The 23,479-nt window shown below is 33.5% G+C and overlaps 1 protein-coding gene across 4 annotated transcripts in view; it reads left to right on the forward strand.

Annotated features, from left to right (window-relative positions):
• Positions 1-23,479, forward strand: part of DPYD (dihydropyrimidine dehydrogenase) — an 844,474-nt gene that overhangs the window by 310,014 nt on the left and 510,981 nt on the right. For all 4 annotated transcript variants that reach the window (XM_054437947.2, XM_063652706.1, XM_063652704.1 and 1 more), the window contains 2 exons: positions 20,057-20,164; positions 21,844-22,013. In XM_054437947.2, coding sequence (XP_054293922.1) covers positions 20,057-20,164; positions 21,844-22,013 — 278 coding nt within the window. The remainder of the gene's footprint in view (positions 1-20,056; positions 20,165-21,843; positions 22,014-23,479) is intronic.

Consider the following 23,479-nt stretch of genomic DNA (forward strand, 5'->3'; position numbering starts at 1 on the left):
TATATGGATTTATGAATTTTTATTTTTGTAAACAAGAATTATGCCTTACTCATGGTTAGAGACCTTAGCAGTGTTATGTAAGTTTCCAAGTGTGTGCTAACTTAATCATAGTTAGCACTAGTATTCAAATAGTATTGCATAGTTTAAGAGTAAGCTAGATCTCTTAGGCATATATGAAAAACTAGATATTGCCCTGGATTTTAAAAGCCTACAGTCTTAAGGAATAAATAAGGCAGAGAAAAGAGGCGGCTTTGATTGTGGAAAGAGCACTGATTTTTGAATTAGAAGATCTGTAAGCCTTAACTTTGCTGTTAACTAGATTTTACTCACTAAGAATTGTAAAATTTTCTAGACTACAGTTTCCTCAGTGCTAAAATGAGACAATGATATTTCATGGTATCCAATGTCTCTTCAACCTGTAACATTAAATAATCCTGTACATTCATACTTAAACATGATTTTAAAATACATATTGAAAAGTGTGCATCTTGATGGGTGGGGAGGATGCATAGCTGATTTATATTGGTGAGTAGTCGTGATGCTTCCCTCCATTGCTAATGAAAATGAAGTGGAACTTAGAATTAACTAACTGGATTTAGGCCTCATCTCTGTCAATAATTAGCTGTAAAATTTTGGACTTGTTAAGCCCCTTCTAGGGGCTAACTGTCCTTGACATGTCTTTTATCTCTAGTCTACTATGGTTTTATTAAAAGTATTTATGTGTGATTTTATCCTGTCAAACTTATGGGGGAAATCAACTCAGTCTTATAAATATCATTCACATAATATCTATTAAGGCAACACTTGATCTACTGAAAACACAGAGTAAAAGTATTTCAATTATTCATCAGAAACATTGATGTTAAACTAATTCTTCTAGCTCAAGTCTCTAACTCTTGTAGTACCTTAACACCTTACCTATATCTTTATAATTATTCTTTAGTAAATAAAATCTGGAGTTATCCTAATTTAAGTGTGACATTTATTTTTTGTAGGGATTCTGTTTGATACACCCTGTCATAAAACTTTAAAAGGAAATTTTAAGAAACTTTGAAGATTTGCCTCATTTAAAAATATTAATTAAGTTTTAAATCACCATATCCCAATACCATGTGTGGAACTACGGTAGCTGCTATATAAAATTTTTCAGTTACTTGAATATCAACTCAATGAGAGAAATTGTTGAGATTACAAGTAAGATCCATCCCTCCCCCTGGCTCTTCATGAGCCAGATAATTAGATAAAAGGATGAGCTAGTAAAGGAAATTCAAAGACTGTTATAATATTGTATGTATGCACAAAGGAAAATCACATGGTAGAACTGCCACTTTTATGGTCTCTGTAGCTACTACCACTATGACATTATCCTTTCTACTTGTGCCTTTACTGATTGTCGATGTTTGCTGATACATAGTCATACCCATTGTTGTCTATTTATCTTATTTTTGTCATGTCCTTTGTGCCTAAAAATCTATACATTAGGATTCATTTTATTACCTAAATGCTATATTCATGCTCTAGCTCTTTCCATTTATAATTTTAATTAGTAAATATATATTGAACAAATGAACAGATTTAAACACATATTGGCAGATCATGCGTTGAAAACAGGTGTTTCGGAAAGTCTCTCCAGCACACTCAGTATGCCCCAGATTTCTAGATGTCGCATCTAAGGACTTTTTGTGAGTAAAAACCACCCAATAGTTTATGTAAAACAGATGACAAATATGAGGATGCAGAAGAGTAAAAAATTTATTAAAGATTTTAGTGACATGTCCACTCTTTTTTTCTAATCATTTTCAGAGAGGTATGATTGATTTTTATGAACACACTGAACAAAGAGTGTGCTAAAGGAAATATTTTCCTTAGGAAAGAGGGTTCCCAGACTTAAACTCAATTGACTATTAGCAACTGAAATTATCTTTTGACTGTACAAATAGACTTTACATTCAATTAGTATATGATTTAAACAAATTTAGGTAACTTGCCTAGAGAACAATGCCTGTTACAGGAAGGTTGCTTAATAAATATTTATTGAAGGAAGGAAGGAATCAAGGGAAGGGCAGAAAAAAGGAAAGAGGGAAAGAGAAAGAGAGAGAAAAGACATGTCTGCCCAACTTGGTTTCAATATTTTTATGCTACTATTTAGCGTTTTAGGGTAGTAATAAAAATCTGATGGATAACATTCATTCTAGATTATTCAAAACTCTATAATAATCAATAAGAAAATGTCGAAATTAGATACAAACTCTTAATGGAAAAACATCCATGTAGTGTTGCCCTGGCCTTGATTATCTCAGTATTTCAGGGAAGCACAGGCTCATAGAAAGGAAGCCTCAGGTAAATGACAAGTCTTGCTCAGCACTGGGGGCAGCATAGAGGATGAGGGATTGAAGAAACAAGCCCAACTGCTATGGTATAATTTGTCCTGAGGTTTTGGAAGACATTTTGCATATAATCATTAAAGCTAAAATTAAAGATATATTAAAGCCAAAATTAAAGATATAATTTGCTGCTTAATAAATGATATATGTCATAACTTCATTAAGGATGGTGCCTTCCTTAATTGTTGCATCCATGAGATTTTCAGTGAGGTGCATATTAACTGAAGAGATAATAATGTTTCTATATGTTAATAATTTTAGATGGCAAACACTTGAGCTATTTTGCAGCCACATGGGAGGAATCATTTACATCTTTAAAGGCTTATTTTACCATTAACCCCTTCATTTGAGTACAGTGGATAGCCATATGTAAAGTATTAATTTTTTTTAAATTAGTGCTAATAGCAAATATTTTAGATCCACTTGTGTGGAAAGATTAAAAGCCACAGCATTAGGCATGCACCAACATTTCTGAGATTAATCCTTGTTAGACCACCCTAACGGGAACATATAACTTGATTTTCTATTTATTGATCAGATGCCTGCTGGTTCTTTTATCATGTGAAATGAAACTCCACAGAGACAACAGTATATTGCATTAATATGCTGAATTTAAAAATGCAACACCATATTAAGTTGGTCTATTTTGCCCTTTCTACTTTTAATACCACTTAATATCAATACAGGGCATAAGGGGATCTGTGGAAATAGGATACATCTAAATATTTGTCATTATGGCCCAGATTACACATGAGCCATTCATGCATCTTCTAGTCGTAAACTAATGCTTGAAGGTTATGTTAACAATAAAGTTATGAGAATATTTCCTAACGCAGTCCTTGCAACATGGGCAGTGATGAATGTTTATGAAGGAATGAATGAATGAATCAGAATACGTTTTACTACAATTAACACCTGTGTAGTAACTATTAAGTACCACGAGCACTACTTCTAGGTTTGCTTATATTATCTCATTTAATCATTACAAAAAATCCTAATCTCAGTGCTATTAAGGATCTTATTCTTGTTTTGCAGATGAAAAAATCTGTAGTAAAAGGTGGTAAGCTAACTTGCTGGAAAGTAGCAGAGTCAGGACTCAAACTTAGGTTCTGGCTTGGATTTGTTTAGCACAGTACATGATGCATTGTGAATGTTTGAAAACTGCTGTGATGATGGTGGTGATGATGTGGAATTGGAAATGTTATCTGATGTATAGAAAAAGTTATTTAATACTAATTATAGAATTTTCAAATTACAGTTGCATGGATTGCCCCGTAACCTCCTAGAACACCTTATATTTACTTGATTTTCAACAATAAGACATTTTATTTTTTATCTCTATAGAAAAATAAGATTCGTGCATTTTTGTATAAACTCATTGATATGGTTTATCACCCAAATGAAATTCTCTGTCCCCACCCAACTCTCATCTTATAGCTCCCATAATTTCCACGTGTTGTGGGAGGAACCTGGTGGGAAATGATTGAATCATGGGGGCAGGTCTGTCCTGTGTTGTTCTCGTGATAGTAAATGGGTCTCACCAAATCTGATGGTTTTAAAAGCAAGAGTTTCTCTGCACAGGCTCTCTTTTTGCCTGCTGCCTTCCATGTAAGATGTGACTTGCTCCTCCTTGCCTTCTGGCATGATTGTGAGGCCTTCCCAGCCACATGGTACTATAAGTCCAATAAATCTCTTTCTTTTTATAAGTTGCCCTGTCTCTGGTATGTCTTTATCAGCAGTGTGAAAATGGATGAATACATCTATTATCATATGTATGTTTGTACATACATACACAGACACACACACACACATATATATATACACACACAAACACACCGATATATAGTTACAAATAGAGATATGAAACTAAAACTGGTAATGTCTTTTCTCTTTCTGACATCACGGTTACTTTGCATTTTAAAGCTCCCCAGATGTATCAATGTACTTGGATATATGTTATTTTGTAAGCAGCTAATCGTAATTTGAGCAAACAATGAATTCTTTAATTGCTCAAAAATAGGATTTTCACATGAAGAAGTTGGGCAAAAAATTGTAATCTTTATAGAGAAATCTGAAATCTGAGATACAAAAATCTGATTCCATCTGAAATCATGTACTGAAACCACTATGGAGTCTGTTTCTGTAGTTAGTTGATCATTTGTGCACGAAGACAGCTTTGCTTTTTAACCCATTGTGTACGCATTTTTCAGTATTTAGTTCTGTCAATAGAGGACCTGGAAGCAGTGAGGGTAATGAGGAGGAATGATAGTTTAGATGTGTTCTTTCCTGAAATGCCAGTTGAATTAAATCTTTCATTCCCACTGCAAACATGCAAATCTATAATCTTCTTTCAAGATGAATCCAGAATCAGGAGTCTGCACTCTTTTATTCTTGGTCAGGAGATTAAAATTGATCACAGGCCGCACAAGGGAGTCGGCTGTAGTATCACAGCTCAATCTGGTTAACGAGGACAGCACTTGCCTTCTGTTCTCCTTAATCGTGCACTTACAAGTTACAAATATTATTGATTCCAGGGGTTATCTGAGGGTATAGGGAGGTGGTGTGACTTGACAATATTTTGCTGTTTTTAAGGGATAAGAACTGTGAGGCCTGATAACATCTGGGACAGGTATAGTTTAAATTTGACAAATGAAGATTTATACTTTTTTGAGCTGGCAAAATCCTTCATGTAGAAATAATGAATGAAAATTTGATAGTTGATTTAACATAGGTCAAATGACTTGCAGTGAAAGAAGAAAAATAACACTTTAATGATTACCTCTTTCTCAAAATGAATTGATTTTTGTCATTGTAGATCTGTGCTTTAAACAAATGAATAGTGCTTAGAAGATACTTTTACAAGACGCCATTTAAATTTAAGTGGGTGTGGTTTACCTAAAATCATTCCAAAATGTAGTGTAGGTGGGATGATAGGTAAGTAATTACCTACTAATCTTTAAAGCATATTTTTTCTTATGAATAAAATAGCTATATTAACATTCAAGCACCGCAAAGCATTGTATGCCAAATTTTCAGACTAGGTTAAGCCTCCTTTTTTTTCTAACAATAAAGATTAAATGCTGCCCTAAAGTATATTTTATGAAATGATGGAAGAAACAATGTATTTAACAGTTTTCGCTATTTTAAATCTGTCTTTGCCACTTGTCTGTGAGATTATAGAAAGCTTTTTTTTACTGCCTTGAACCTCAGTTTGTCATCTGTAAATGAGCATAAGGTTACCTAGTCCATAGTGTTTTTGTGGGACTCAAGTATATAAGAAATATTTTTAAGTAATTTATCACTTTACAAATGCAAAGTTTTAAAATATTTATTATTACTGAGCTTGTATAATGTTGAGCCTATATTTAAGACAGTGGTGAAAGACCATCTGAACTAGATTCTCTCTCTTTTTCTTTATCTTCTGTAGAATACATTGACAAAACAGCAAGGTAGGGTTTCAAAAGAGTCTAGATTGTGGCTGGAATATAAACTGATTGGACTAGACTTCATTGCCGGTAGTGGCCCTTTATACAGCATGGTCTAAGAGGGTGAATCACATAACTTAGCATTAGAATATGCGTTCTTTAAAAAATATAAACGTATTTACAAATGATTAAAAATGGCCCTAAAACCATATGTCATCATAGAAATTACCTATTCAGAAACTGAAAAGAAAGTATCAAAGCAGACTGCTCAGTTTATTAAACCAAAGGCATTTGGAATGTAATTTATTATTTTACATTGACTATAAAACTGTGAGATTTTTATTGATTCTGTCAAAATGTATGCTCTCTATACTATCATTAGAGTGGTTCAGATGTTAGTATAATTCGTGAATTGGTATATATTATATAGTTTACAGTGAACTTAAATAGTTTCTAAACAGCAACTGAGAATTTCTATTTGATCTCCCTAATTAATCCACCATGAACTGTTGCTATAGATTCTTTACCTACTAGTGGGATAAATGAAAACATGACTGTTTGCCAATTGCACAATATGCATTTATATGTGTATTATTAAATTTATATTAAATGCATGTTAATGTACATTTTAATGTGCTCCAATTAAAATGAAAATAATTTTCATTATTATTAAATTTCTCATATCTGTCTACATGCTTCATAATTCAAGAGCACTTAAAACAGGTCAGGTGAGGAAGCACTAAACATTTCATTTCACAAGTGAGGAAACTAAGGCACAGGGAAGTAAGCTAATTTGCCATACATCACAAAGCTAGTAGGTAGGGAAACCGAGTGCAAACCTAGGTGTCGCTACCTTACCCATATATTTCTACTGTCTAGGAGTCTTTATTTGGTTTTCGTTTCAGAGGTCAGAAAATCTGTGGTAGGGTGAACCAGACGTGAATGTACCCTTCTGTGGGATTTCCAAACCCACTAGTAGAAAAACAACACCTCCATTGTTCAGGGCTTTAGTTTTGATGTGTTTATTTAAGATTGTAAGAGAAGATTTTCTAAATGTGGTTTTTAATCAAACAAATATTATACAAATTATGTCCCTTTTATATTATTTACTCAGAATGTAATTGATGTGGAGTTGCCATTACTGACTTAATTTTTACTTCTTGAGACAGCACTCCAGTGCGAATATATTCTCCATTATACTGATTCCTGGGAATTCATATGAGGTGTTCTCCCTCTGGCCAATTCATTCTTTTCATACTTTGTCCGACATTACCACTAGAATACTTCCCCATGTGGCTATTGTAGAGTTTTCCCCTTTCTTCTTCTGAGTTGGCTCATTTAAATAGATTCTAATAGTTACAATATATGTATTTGTGTTTTGTTGCTTTTGTTCTGTTTAATATCCTCTTTCAAGAAATCTTTTTTGTTTATATTATTTCTAAAATTAATTGTAGGCTAGTGGCCTTGTATTGTACTGAAAAATCAAGAAAGATGACTCCTAAAATCAAGTGTTCTTTTGAACACTGTTTGTGCTTTACAGTGTACATAGTGTTATATACTGTATAATGTTTTAAATTTTTGCATCTGTTTTTCTTCTGTGATAACAAGAAAGTTTGAGCTGATACCTCTCTTTTTTTGACTTCCAGCATACCGCTTTTTCCTACCCCTCCTCCTAACTGATTGGTCCTTCTTCAATATCTACTTTAGCTTCCTTTTCTCTTTCCTTCCTTAAGGTGTGTGTGTTATCTTGTGCTCACCTCTTGGCCTTCTCTTCTGATTACTGTATACACTCTCCCTGGATTAATGCTCATTAGCATCTCTGACTCCCAGCACCATTTTTTTGCTAATAATTTTCAAATCTGTTTATCTGGACTGGATTTCCCTCCTGAGCTTCAGACATTTGTTCCATACTCTATTAAATATGTCCAAAAAGGAACAACACTTTTCCCTTAGAATCTGCCCCTCTTCCACTATATTGAATCACAGTGTAGTAGGAAGGACATGTAATAAATTTAGAATGGAGCAAGACATGTGCTATGAGAGAAGGATGTATAGGCTATTGAGATACAACAGAAAGCTGAGACTCAGCTTTGACCTTGCCATTTATAACCACAAGGAACCAAATCCTATGAAGTTAATGCCTAAATATATTGAGATTATATTTTTATTCTTCTGCATCCCCACTGTCAGTATCTTAGTATAAGTGCTATTTTTTCCCATTTAAGTTACTGTAATAGGAGAAGTGAATGAAAGCATACCTCTAGGGAATCTGGAGGCACAGTTTTGAATGCCATATATAGAATTTCTTTGAAGTATTAAAATTTCATTCAAAATTTGCATTTCATTTCTCAGTCTCTCTACATTTGTCTTAATATGAACACTATAATTTAAATTACTTATCTTTGAGTGAAATTGTTGACCCAGGAGGGTAAGCTGTGTTTATACTAAGCTGTGGATACCCCCTGCAATGCCATGTTAGTGGAGGTTATGAGTAATCCTGATTAAGAAGAAGAAGAGAAGTTTTCCTTTCTTATCTGGATTTATGCAGTATTCCGTTATATCCACCTTCTTCCATTCTTATTTTCTGCAAATTATTTCTATATACTACTACCAATTTGTCCTTGCTAATATACAAAGCTGATTATATCATTTCCTAAAATGTTTCCTCAGTGTAAAATCCAAACATCCTGGTGTGACTTGAATGACCCCTCATAGTTTGGACCCTGCCTATTTGTCAAATTTCGCATTTTGCTTCTTCCTGTCTCCTCCTATCTACTCCCCTCATCATACCCCAGTCCTTGTCAGATTGAACTCATACCCCACCATGCCCTTGTATATGAAGCTTATACTCCCCCTTTTTCTATGACTGGAAACATTAATCTTTTAAGACTCAGCTTTAGAATGTTGTCTGCGGTCCAGGTGAAGTATCTTTGTAACTGCTCCTGTTGTAACCTATGCATCCTTCTCTCATAGTAGGTGTCTTGCTCTATTCTAAATTTTTTTATTACATGTCCTTCTTCCTACTACCCCAGAAGCTATTTATCTATATATTCCCAGCACCTAATATGGTGTTCAGCACATAGTAGGTACTCATCTATGTATCCTCATCACCTAATATGGTGTTTAGCACATAGTAGGCATTCAGTAAATATTAATGAATCAGTGGTTAAATAAATTAAATACCTGGGATTTGTATTTCCAACTGATTGTACTCATGATTCTTAAAAAATCAAGCTGGTTTCCAAATCCAAAAGTTGAATATGATAGGCTATTTTAAAATAATTTTATGTAACAAAAATTTCAGAACTAGATATATAATGATTATACATTGAAACTGCCAAGTTTTGTGTGCTTAATCACCAGTACTCAAGGAAATTTCAATTGGAGCTAAATGTTTTAAAGTGTCCATAGTTTTCATTGTTGTTAAAGTTGTTGTTATGGTGCTTTATATAATAATTGTGTTAAATATCAAGGAAGAAAAAATATCAAGAGAGGTATGCATATGAAAATAATAGGTTTTTTAAGTTTTAAGTACATCAAGATCAGTTCATCTATTAACATTTTCCATATGCCAGTCAGTATGCTAAGCAATTATCATATTATTGAGATATATGATCTCATTTAATATCCCAGCAAAGCAGGTTTTATAGTTAAGGAGACTGAGACTTAAAATTTAAATAACTGTGATTATGCAAGGTTAAACAGCTAGTATTTATAGTGAAGTAGTATATTAGTTGGTTCTCACACTGCTATGAAGAAATACCCAAGACTGGATAATTTATAAAGGATAGAGGTTTAATTGACCCACAGTTCCACATTGCTGGGGAGGCCTCAGGAAACTTACAGTATGGCAGAAGGCAAAGGAGAAGCAAGCATCTTACTCACAAGGTAGCAGGACGGAGTGAGTGCCAGCAGGGGACATCACAGATGCTTATAAAACCATCAGATGTCATGAGAACTCACTCACTATCATGAGAACAGCATGGGGGAAATCACCCCCATGATTCAGTTACCTCCCACCAGGTCCCTCCCACAACACATGAGAATTATGGGGATTACAGAGATTACAATTCAAGATGAGATTTGGGTGGGGATACAGTCAAACAATATCACATATCGATATGAACATAAGGATGTCTGATGTTAAAAACTATTGCTTCCCCTTACACTGGACCCAATATTCTTACAAATTCTTTTATAAACAGGTATTCTTTATTTTATGAAGAGATATGTAGTGATTGTTAGATGTGGAAAATTGCAGTGCATTTGGCATTTTCAACCATAGTCTGTACACTTGAAAAGACATTTGGATATGGTATAGTGTAATTGATTTAATATTAGAGTGGGGAAATGTGATTCTTTAATTATTTTTGAGCCGCAGGATCCTAGAAGAATGTCATGAAAAGTGTGAGCCCTCTGTACACAATAAAATGCATGCTTATAAAAGGTACTCTGTTTTAATATAGTCTTGGAGTCTCTAAAAAACACAGACAAGGCCCAGAACTCCATTTCTAGATGATTTACCTATTTTATGGATGAAGAAACTGAGGTGCAAAAAGGTCAAACGTGTTTCTGGAATTGTTGACCAAGCGCATCCATCAAGAATGCCCTTTAGAAAGTGATTTTCTTGTGGAATTTTCTGAATTCCTAGAAAAGTACTGTGATTTTAAGTCTCAGCAACATGACAATAATACTAAATAGATTCCAAGTATATTTATGCATGAAAATAATTTAATATTTTCTAATATCTAACATATTTCTTGTAAAAATCTATTGAGAACAGTAATTTTTTGGAAAACTTATAAAATTACAGTAATGACTTAGAGTAAAATAAAATAAATTTGCACAGAAGTTTATCATTTAAAGAGGAAGATGCAGAATTAAAATGAAATAACACTGATCGGTGAATATTATCACAAGATAAAGTAATTATATGGTATCATGACAAATTTCTATGTTTGTGAATTACATTTTCTACCTATAAAATTAAGTTATTTCAGTATGACAGAGCTATTTTATGCTTACTTGTCCACATAACAGTTCTGTAAGGAAATACGGTTTTATAGCTTCTCATTTTAAAGATGAGGAAACTGAGGCTTAAAGTTTAATTATTTATGCTTGGATTTATAGCTATATAAGTAACAGGGCCAAGAGCTCATTAGAGAGATCATATCCTTCTGAACTGAGCAGCTCTCCATCATTTCACATATATGCCCGGAGAAAATCACATAGATGTAGAAAACAAGTTCCAGCAGCTAAGAGAGTCACAAGTGCATTTGCTACATGTTCTTTATTTTAAAGCCTGCCACTTGCTTCCTCAGTCTTGTATTGTTTCACTTTGCAGAGCTCTGAAGGCCAGAGCATACATGAGTAATTCAGAACGATTCTTAGCTTTCATTTCCATTTTAATCCATGACCCTAACTCATACATTGTGTTTCACCTCATTTTATTCCAGTACTATAGCAAAGGCTAGTTTACTTCAAAGGAAACTGTTTAAATGCCATTATCAAAATGCATGGTATGTTAACAATTATTACGTAAAGTTTTTCAAATACAGAATATTTCAGTCTCACAATATGATTGTATAATTTGCTACAACAATTACTGATAAAGGGGTTATCAGTGCCTGTGTTTAAGAATTTACTTGAGTAAAAAATGTAAAAGTACAATTTTTAAAAACGCCTTCCAGAAAATAACTAATACAATACAATGAATGTGAGGTACATTTACTGGTGATTAACACATTAGTAATACTTTTGAGATTACATTTTTAAAGGGGTCTTCTTCCTTCTACGGAATGTGTGTTTATGGTGGCAGCTTTAATGCTGTCTCCTACTGTGCAGTTCAATAGAGTATGTTTTTAGGTGGTTGGTTGAGGGTTTTCTCCGTTATGTATGTCGATGGAGATAAGTGTTTTAATTACTTTTTTAATGTCTGTGCTTTTGTATTTTTCTCCTCTCTTCCCTTTTATTTCCTGCTGTTGAGATTACTGCTTCATCTCCACAGCAGGTGGCTGTTGCAAATTTGTTTTCTTTGTAAGCCTGGAAGATTTATTTTGTAATATAACTGTTCCTTTTTAGTATTTTATTATTAATGATTTCTTCACTTTGGGATATAGTATACTTACACAGTCCTAAACGGTAATTTCCTAACACTATCTAAGAACTCCAATCATTAAGAAAAAAAATCTTTGCCTGAGGCGTATTGTTTGAGATTTTTGCTTACCCTTACTTCACAATGTGGGGATTAAAATTTAAGGAAATTGTTTTATAGCAAAAGCCAAATGAGAAAAAGAAACAGAGAAAATAGAAGGGAGGGAAATAAAGAAAAGGAGAAGAGAAAAGGCTCAAGAGACAAAGTATACTCTAATAAATAATACCATAAAGCAGAGTAATGAGGATAATTTTATGGCTGAAATATGAAATTACATTAACATCTTTTCTAGAAACGTTTTAACTAAACCAAATGCTTATATTAAAGTATAATTTCAATTATTACAATAACTTCTACTAATTATAAGCAAATTGCAATATTATAAAATAATAATGAAGAAAAAAGTACTTCTTTTTTTTGTCCAAAGGGTTTGTTGTTCTCATTGTGTCATAATGTACTATAGATAGAAGAAAAGATGCAACAGATCATAATATAGACATGATCTGTTATGAAAGTACAATATACTCAAGGATATTTTATCCATGTCTGTAAAGAAAGCCATAATTTTGTTAAACAAAATAAAATCTATGTATTTTTTCCAAATGTATAAAGGAAGTAAAAAGTATGAGACCAAAAGTGCATGGTGAACCCATATTCTCATTATGTTTGTATTAAATCACTGGACATTTATTACAGATAAAAAAATCCTCTATAAGAATTTCAGCCACTCAAATTCATTCATTTCATATGTGTACTTGTACTTCTTAATACATTCATTGCTTTGTTATAAAGAATATGTTCACATCCTTTCTCACCTGTAGATATTCTAAATTGAAATCTGATACTAAGTTCTAACATGAAGTTACATGAAGTAATTACATTGGCATGATAGAATTTGTGTGTTTTCTACATGAGGTATAGAAGCCAATCGAAATACTTTATAACTTCATAAAAATTCTTTGGTTATTTTATTCTTTTTTCTAGTGCTTTTTAAAATTGTACTGTTTTACACATTAAATGCATAGAGAAATTCAGCATGTATCAGATTTTCAAAATTATATAATACTCAGTAATCTACTTGGTTCTGGACTTATTGTGATGTGCTGCTGTACAAAAAAAAATCTTGTGTAATGGGAAAAAATATTATTTAAATGGTGTCTCCATTCATAACATTTTTAAAAATCTTCTTGTTATTCTCTAACCAATTGTGTGATACACACAATTAATGTGTGTGGTCACATTTAGAGAAAGAGTATAGACAGCAGTTATATGAAACAGATGTTTAATGGGGATTTCAAAAATCAATGAAATGAATATTATTGTGATGCATGGTGATCTAATTTCATATGTGTTATATTGAATCACTCCATTTTTTTCTGAATTCAGTCTGAACACTCAGTACTAAACGCATTTACAGCAGCACATCAGGAAGAAAATGGGGAGTGTTATTGAGAAAAGAACCACAATAGGCCATCATTGATCTATTCTCTTTCTCATCAATATATAGATCCTAGAATGATAACCCATATGGCACTATTGTCCCTTAGAAGTAAGACATAAATCCTTTGAGTGATCTTTAAGTGACAGATGAAACACTTTATAATCCATTGTGGAATTGCGACATGCTTAGTTGGACACTTGAAAGGAATATTTTACTTCCATATTGTAATCTCAACTGTTTGGGCTTGAATCAGGAATAGCTTATCGTCTCTAATACATATATAAACATATATATACATAGATGCATATATTTATGATTTTCTACCTACTTTTACACATCCTGTATACAGCCACCCAAATGGCTTATGATTAATTGCAATATCTTTTTTATTTGAAAGTGTTTATTATGAATCTCTTTATCATGTAAGCCTTTTTCCCCCATAGTTTTTATATTTTACCCAAGACAGTAATAATGACTTGCATTTTAAAGTTATTTTAGATTTACCAGCGTGCTTTATGTGCACTTTTCTACCTAATTTTCAGAAGAACCCTGTATAGTAAGCAGGGTTGTCTGCATTCTAAAATCAAGGAGTTTGAAAGCCACAGGATTAAGCAATTTTATTCAATTACAGTTAGAAAATGGAAATAATGAGATTAGAACCCAGTTCTTTAGACCCTAGGTCAATGCTGTCTGAGACATGATTTTGTTCTTAATGCTCCAATTTGAATGACACTTTGAATAGGAGTGGACTTTATCTTGCTATTAATACTTTCCTTGTTTTGATGCACATATAACTGGAGTTCATTGTAGTCTATAGAATGAATGAAGTTAGAATACTACTCTTATGTGGCTACATCCTTTCATTTTAGCCAAAGATGCTAAGTTTCATGGACTGTGATACTACCTATCCAATACTGACCACTTAAATGTGTAATCATATTAACTGTGTATATCATGGATTAGATGATCATTAAACTTATATCTACTCAAACATATCTTTTCATTAAATCAAACAAAGTCTTTAAGGAAGCAAATGAAAAGTAAAGGAAACATTTATTTCACATCTATGCAAAGAGCTTTATATACCTGTTTTTCATGTTAATTCTCCCAACAGTCCTATGATGAGGCTGCTGTTGCCCAGAAAGTGTAATTTATTTGGCCAAGGTCATAATAGCTAGTAAGTGCTAGAACTAGAATTTTAATGCAGGAAGTCTGACTTCAGAGTTTTCAGTCCTATCTAGTATACTGTTTACAAATAATTGTACAAATAGGTCAGTCGGCCTTAAGATATTTTATAAGATTTAATAAAAATAAAGACAAAAGTTGTTACATGGATTTTTCTTTTACTAAGACAGAGGAGGAAGTTAGCCTGGTTTATTCCATAAATACATGTTTAATCTGTATATTTTAATACTGTCCCTAATGCAGCACCATTTCCCAAGCCAGCATTAGAAAATAAGGACTGAGTAACATAACATGTGAGATCTCACGTACAAAAGTACTTTGGAAGGTGAAAAACTTACGGTATTTGCCATCAGCTACATTTTGCTGATCTCATCCAGAAAACTTGAGAGTAGTGACATAATCAGTGTTGTTTTATTTGTCTACCGAAGTCTTATTGAAAAAGCACCTGTGTGAAATAATAAGGATTGGTGTTCCTATAGAGTTCAGTATACTAGAGCATTGTCCATTTGTTTTAGTTTTAGTTTTTGTTTTTTTTGAGACAGAGTCTCACTCTGTCACCCAGGCTGGAGTGCAGTGGTGCGGTCTCAGCTTACTGCAACCTCTGCCTCCCAGGTGCAGCGATTCTTGTGCCTCAGCCTCTGGAATAGCTGGGATTACAGGCATGAGCCACCATGCCCGGCTGATTTTTTTTTTTTTTTTTTTTTTTTTTGTAGAGACGGGTTTTCGTCATGTTGGTCAGGCTGATCTCAAATTCCTGACCTCAAGTGGTCCACCCAACTTGGCCTCCCAAAGTGCTGGGATTACAGGCGTGAGCCACTGTGACTGGCCAGCATCACCCATTTCTGTGAGCCACAGCCTTTGGCCAGGGACCTGAGGTAGTTTCTTGGTGTTCTGTGCTATCTTCTTCACGCCTGGGATTTGTGAGTCTATCTCCAAAGATGACTGTCTTTCTCATGATGGCTTAGCTGTCATTCAGGTGAATCCTTTCAAGAACAAGAAGCATCACACAAATGCTTGCATCATTCAGTTAACACCAAACAAGTGGCTTGGTGAAGTAACACAAGCAAACATTATAGAATCTGAGTAATTCTTAAACATGCCCTACCATAGCTATGAAAGCAAAGCCTTAAAAGCTTTTTTCTTTTATTACTTCCTAGATTTTAATATGTTACAGAACATCTAATATCTTGTTCATGTTAACTGAAGTTGTGCATAACTTTATGTGAGCACAAGGAAAGAATTTACTATATATACTGCTGTTATTTATTCTGTAGTTCTTCCAGAGGGAGGTGCTTTGGCAACAAAGCAAGCATACACATTTCAAAGAATATCAAATAGTGAAAAATAACCAGGATACACGCAGGAGGAATTCACTTAAGAAGGAAAACATTTCAGAAAGGAATTGTACTGGAGAAAATAATCACAAAACAAAAATGCCAACAAGAGAAGCAGCCAGTCCTTTCTCTGTCACTAGATTGGAACCTGGCTGCAGACACATCCTGTGAGGTATGCATATCTGCAGCCTTGTAGAGAAACTTAATACATACATGTTGAATGATTACTTTAGATAGGACTGGTTATGTAGCTTCACATTATAACCTGGCCTAGTTATAACCTTACACATGAAAAAGGCAGCCATTTTGAACTCATAACATAGGCTCTACAACCAGTGTCCACGTTAGAAATTGGCACTGCTGCTTACAAGTCCTGTGATCCTTCAGCGAGTTACTTAATCCCTATATGCCTCAATTTCCTCATATTTAAAATGTGGATAATAACATCAGTTGTCTCATACAATTGTTTTGGGAATTAAAATGAGTTATATAATAATCACCTGGGGGCCAGGCATTTAGAGTAGTGTCTGTAGTCAATAAAAGTTAATTTAAATTTTCTGTAACATAAGCAGGATCCTTCCTTCCTTCCTTCCTTCCTTCCTTCCTTCCTTCCTTCCTTCCTTCCTTCCTTCCTTCCTTCCTCCCTCCCTCCCTCCCTTCCTCCCTCCCTCCCTCCGTTCTTTTTCAGAGAACATGAAAATCACTATTTAAAAATAATTCTTAAGGAGGTGTTCCATTGTAAAAATGCATGCTAAAGCACCAAAAACTTCAATAACTATTCTAAAGAAACAAACTATCTGGCCTCCTTGAAAGACAAAGACTATACATATCTACTACGCTGAACTGTTTTGTTTGTCAAACCTTTGTCAATTCATCTTTATTCATAAACTCTCTTTTTCACACTGAAAGGTGAATTAAAAAGTCATTTCAGTGTCATTTTGAAATCATCCTGGTATAGACACATACCTTATTTATTAATATGCCACCTACTCTCAGAGAAGTCTTCCTTTGATAGATGACTATTTGCAAGTTTCATTTTCTTTCATATTTCACTTAAGGTTGCCTCATTTTTCTTTCTTTGTAGAACTTTATTTACATTTGCTAAGGTTTAATACTTTATTTAAGCTTTTATTCTTTCTTTGCCATGCAATATGAAGTATGAAATAATTGATAAATTACAGAATAAACCTATCTTAATATTAATAGCTAATGTTTAATGAGTATTCATGATGTGCCAGCTCTCAATTATATATATGGTTTATCCATAAATATATATATTTTAAATATTTTTATTATTTTATAATATTTTTTAACATTTTAAAAAAATCTCACATCCATGAGAGAAGTATAATTATTATCTCTGTTTTTAGAAATGAAGTAGTGGAAAATCAGATCAGATTAAGAAACTCAATTTCAGCGTTCTCCAGAAAAACATAATTAGTAGGATGGACAGATGGGTGGATAGAGATGACTTATTTTAGGGAATTGGGCTATTTAATTGTGGGAGCTGGTAAGTCCAACTCCTTAGGGCAAGACGGCAGACTGGAACTCCCAAGTAGGAGCTGATTGTGCAGACTTAAGAGAGAATTTCTCCTTCCTCAGGGAAACCACAATTTTGTTCTTAAGGCCTTTTGATTAATTGATTGGATAGGGCCCACCCACATTATTGAGGCAATCTCCTTAAAGTCAAGTGGTTGTAGATATTACTCACATCAACAAAAGGCTTTCCCAGCAACACCTACCTTAGTGTTTGATTGACTAACGGGTGTTATAGCCTAGCCAAGTTGATACCTAAACCTAACCTTCACAGGATTCACAGGAACTTATACAATGTCACAGAACTGGTAAATGAGAGAGGAAGGACTCATACCAAAGTCTGTCTAGTGACAAAATCCCTGCTTCTGATCATCCCACAGCACTGTGATTAGCATAGACTATCAAAGTATCCACATGGAGACCTTCAGATGCACTGTCCCTGGCCAGAAGGGATGACCTGTCACCCAGGTAGAGGAGAAGGGCTCCATGGACCTTGAGGCCCTATGTGTGACCTGGGGTGTGGCTAAATAACCTGCAAAGAAAAGCTAATTATATGTAGCATATGTATATGTTGGTTTGAATAGTCAAATGTAGACCTAACTTCAGTCTTCTTTTAACAGGTTTCAGAAGGAATCATTTTGTCATTAAAGAGCCTTCAAGAACATATTCAGCTATTTTTACCAACCCCATCCCTCCACCCCAGGTTTTCTAAAAGAATCACATAAACAGCCACCCATTTATATAATTGTTTCTGTTACTAATATACCTTTTTATGTTATAAAAGGGAGAAACAGTCTTATCCCCATTTCCTTTACAGAGAAGCTGAGGCAAAGGCAGGTGAGGTGGCTCCCCTAATTATGCTACTACATAATGGAAATCATTTTGAAAGCAAAAGGTCTTTTAAAATCATTTATGAGCAAATGTTATGGAAAAGGAGATTCAGGAGGTGCTGGATGGGGAAGAAAAATGTTTGGTTTAATCTGAAGAGACAATGGTGGTTTATTGCTGATTACAGGGAACCCACAGAAACCTTCAGCTTTCAGATCAGATATGGCATCCACCTTATCTCATATGACAAAAGTCATCCTTGGGCTATGCTTATTACTCTGTATCTACCAGCAAATGTCCATTGTCCTTCATTTCATTGTAAAATAAACTCCTGCCTCTCTAGAATGACCCATTGGTAGAATGAGTCTTAGTAATAAAATAAAACTACATGTTTTCCCCTGCATTTATGGAATTGAGATGAATTATTTCTCTACTTGCCTTGGATGGGATGACTGCTGTAAGATTTGCTTCATTTACACTTTGGAAAAAATTTAGTCTGCTACTCATTTTCCTTTCAAAGTTTTAGTAAGAATTTACTATTTTATAGTTGATATATGCACAATGTAGAAAATTTGGAAAATAAGGAAATAATAAAAATTGGAATATCCTTAATACCACCACCCTAAATGATCTCTGTTTAGATTACATGGTTTATATTAATACATTTTTTTACAAAATTTGAATTATACCATACAGAGTTTTGAATCCTGCAGGTTTGTTTAAGACTGTATTTTGATTACAATCTTACACCATATTTCTCGAATATTCATTCTGTGTCTTTTTCTTTTATATGGTAAAACTAATTTCTTCATTCACCTGACAGTCTGACACTCTCTCATCTTATTTTCCTCCTTCTGTATTAATAATTTTTGCGCATTAAACCTTTATTTGCATGTGTCAGTATTTTCTTAAGATAGATTTAAAACTATTTTCTAGATATTGAACACCAATGTATATTTCCACCAAAAGAGTATGACAAGTTCCATGTCTACCCTTGCTGTATAGTTTAATTTTCTTAAATATTTTTCTTTCTATAGAGAAGTTACAATTTTATTCTTTTAATTTGCAGTTTAATGACTTAATGGAGTTAATATTTTTAGTGCTTATAGGTGATTTATATTTTTTCTTCTCCCAATTTTTATTATTCTTTATGTTTCCATTGAAAAGCTAATGTGTTCCTTACTGATTTTGAGAATTTATACAGTAAAGACATTTAATTATTAAAACATTTTCTTGGTTAAACAATTTTCATTTTAATTCATTTATATTTTTGAAATTTAGCAGTGGTTGAATTATTGTGGCAAAATACATTGTTTTTTCCTTTAATCTTTTCCCTTCATTAAAAAAGAAATGATTTCACTTATTCAGGAATTAGATAAATATGTACCCATTTTTAACATATTTTTATATTTAGTACTTTAATATAGCTGAAACTGACTTATTTATGACATGAGGAAAGAATATAACCTGATTTTCCCTGTAATGTTATGTATGTTTATGTGTGTATATACATGATATGTTTCCATATATTTATAGGTATACATTAATGTGTGATTTACGATGTGTACTTGGTTATATATTAAAGATATACATGATATACTCTGATATCTGTTAGACTGTATTATGTACATTTTATATTGATTTGCTTACAGATGTTTTCCTCTAAGAATGACATTATTTCAAAGATTAAAGTTTTCTTTTTTGTTTTAATATCTAGTAGGAAAAGCCCCTCCTCCTGCTAATGATATTTTATAAATTTGATTAATTAGGTTTGCCAGAACCCAATAAAGATGCCATCTTCCAAGGCCTGACGCAGGACCAGGGGTTTTACACATCCAAAGACTTTTTGCCACTTGTAGCCAAAGGCAGTAAAGCAGGTATAACATATTGTCTTTTATGCTTAATAGTGAGTATGCTATTTTATATTTGATATTATAAATTAATATCAAAATCAAGCTCAACAGCACGTTGTTCAGACCTCACACCCAACCTTGCCTAAGACCCAAATGTAAAGTTTAAAAAAAAAAAAGGCCGGGTATAACAGTTTTCCAGAATTGTCTGTTTGTTCATTCTTCCAATAAAGTATCATCATAAGGAATTTTCTCTGTAATATATATATGTTTAAACTACATCATGAAAAATTGCTTCAAGGTAAGCAAGTCCTTAACAAACATTGGAAGATGTTTTTCAAAGAAATGGCATGAATCATCACATATCTTACATGATTTGTATCTACACAGGCAGAAAGATTGATTGTCTTGTCTTAAACAGTAATTTTATGAAGTTAAAATAAAATACTTTGATAGACACTGTATCACTTTATACACCCCAAGAAGAACCACCTGAATGAAGGTTGTACCTTGCTTTGGCCTGACCAGAGTCATTGTCTTTGGGAAAAATTGTAATATTTTATCCAAAACCAGATAATCTAAATCCTTCAAATGTATATTTTTAAAGAGGTCTGAGCCACAGCTATTCCTACACTGATTACATGTAGAAATGATACAAACTTTTATGCTTCTCCCAGAACTTAAAACAGTAAGAAACTTTCTATATTAAATTATTCTTCAGAAGTTTACAGCTAAAGATGCATACCCTCTCCACCTTCTTCCTCTCAGTAGAACTGGATATTTGTACGTCTGAAACCCTTTCTGAGGAAGGTCATAGTGCACCTAGCTTATATTTGCAATTACGGAGTGTCCCAAATACAAAATCGTCCAAGCAAAATTATTACACTTATTGAAATTATAGGTTTATTCTATTCTTGGTACAATTTTAAAAATTATAGTAATTTATCTTATGAACAGTTTTATTTAATCTGATTATACAGTGCTACCTAACACAAAAAGAATACTTGCATTTTACTTTTTTTGCAAGGATCTTCATATGGACAGCAAATCTTAACAGAGATGACCTTGAGAAATGGATGCTTAGAAAGTCATATTTCTTTTACTGCCCAATTTCACAAACAAAACCAGAGGAAAGCAGTGAAAGGGAGAGAAGTTTATTTGAACTATTTCAAGAAAATAGTTCTCAGAAATTCTTCAGTTACATAAAGGACACTTATTCAGCACGTTAATATTCAAAGTTAACAAAATATATAACAGAGGTATGTGTTAGAAATTATATAAGGTAATATATAAAAAAGTATTATAATGAAATATTGCAAACCGTTAACACAGATCATAAGGATCACTTTTTTCTTCTAGCAAAAAGAAAATTATGCTAAGTTAAAGATAGATATCACAATTTTGACGAAGAGAGTTTTAATTGATTGATTCCAGTCTGTTATGACCTAAACTTCTCAAAATGTGTTGTAGGAATCCTAGAAGAAAAAGGAAACTAAAGATACTGACTATGAAATTACATATATGAGCATATTTTTAAAATGGGAATAAAACTGTCTTTCAATGAAGCAGAATAATTTGATAGTGACACTTCATCCTGGAAAACTGCAAGATGCAATTTTACACTGCTTTGAGTACAAGTATCTTTTGAGCTGTCATGCAGAAATGGTTTCTCTACTTGAAAATGGGGTTTTCCTTTCATCATTCAGGAATGTGCGCCTGTCACTCTCCATTGCCATCGATACGGGGAGTCGTGATTGTACTTGGAGCTGGAGACACTGCCTTTGACTGTGCAACATCCGCTCTACGTTGTGGAGCTCGTCGTGTGTTCATCGTCTTCAGAAAAGGCTTTGTTAATATAAGAGCTGTCCCTGAGGAGGTAAAATGGAACCATCAGAAAATATGGAGTTGTACTCCAACAGATTTTAGGAGATGAAACCGTTAATGTTTAAATCGCTAGAATGTTGAAATTGTCAAATTCAAGTTTAAAAATTTCAGGGCTACACATAATTGTTTCTTTTCTAATTCAGACATTCCAAGTAAAAGAAAATTTGTAATAATGATTTGGGTAAAATGAGAAATTTAATCTTTGTCAGTACTCAAGTGCTTCTTGTTAGTGTTAATATGCTTGAAATGTATTCTATTTAACCAGTAACACTGGAAAGTGCTAAGTCTTCCATATCCTGAATAGTAGGTACTCTTCACAAAATGTATGCATATTAGAAAAATGTGGTAATAAGACACATTCGGAATTTTCCGTAAGCCAATTTACAAACTGCATTCTAAGATGTATATACCTTGGTCATACTTTCAGTCAGTTCATTATTTGTGAAGCAAATAGAAAAGGGTGTCATGTATATTTTTAAAGTGCTCTAATATAAGCAGTACTCAAAATTAGTAGTTAGTTAGCACACTAAAAATAACATGTTTGGCCGTGCGCGGTGGCTCATGCCTGTAAACCCAGCACTTTGGGAGGCCAAGGCCAGTGGCTCACAAGATCAAGAGATCGAGACCATCCTGGCTAACATGGTGAAACCCCGTCTCTACTAAAAATACAAAAAAATGAGCTGGGCGTGGTGGTGGGCACCTGTAGTCCCAGCTACTCAGGAGGCTGAGGCAGGAGAATGGTGTGAACTTGGGAGGTGGAGCTTGCAGTGAGCCGAGATCGTGCCACTGCACTCCAGCCTGGGTGACAGAGAGAGACTCCATCTCAAAAAAAATAATAATAATAATAACATGTTTAAAATCATTTCATTCTTACCAGTGACTGGTGAGTAGTCTTGGGTGAGGTATCAGCTATTTACATGTACTACACACTTCTCAAATTTTAATGCTATTAGAGAAATATAATACCTTATAAAGAATATTAGTTCTGAGAACAAGAACCAAATGTATTTATAGAAAGATAAATTACTCATTTTAATCAAATCAGTATTATGAACTTGACTTGCTTCGGAATGCCTGAATATGTTTGCAGTCTCTATACTAGGCAAGAATTATAGCTGTAGTCAATAGGTAATTTGTCATATGTAGATTACCCACATTACAAATTAATCTTACCAAAATATCAGGGTCACCATTGGTTCATGGCTGAGTTTCAAATTCCACGTTTATTATCTGGACTTTTCTCCATCCAATCTACCCTTTTTAGACTTTTTAATAAAATCCAAGATAGTTTTATGATCATAGGTTGTTTTTTTTTTTTCCTGGAATGCAGTCTTAGGTAATAATTAGTGTAATCATGTTTTTTTTTTACACATAGAAAGAAACATTTTGTTCTTTGTATTCCTGTGCATAGCACAGGACCTGGCACATAGTTTGTACTTGAGAAATAGGTTTTGAACT

Source organism: Pongo pygmaeus, chromosome 1 (assembly GCF_028885625.2).
Source record: "Pongo pygmaeus isolate AG05252 chromosome 1, NHGRI_mPonPyg2-v2.0_pri, whole genome shotgun sequence".
NCBI classification, from domain to species: domain Eukaryota; kingdom Metazoa; phylum Chordata; class Mammalia; order Primates; family Hominidae; genus Pongo; species Pongo pygmaeus.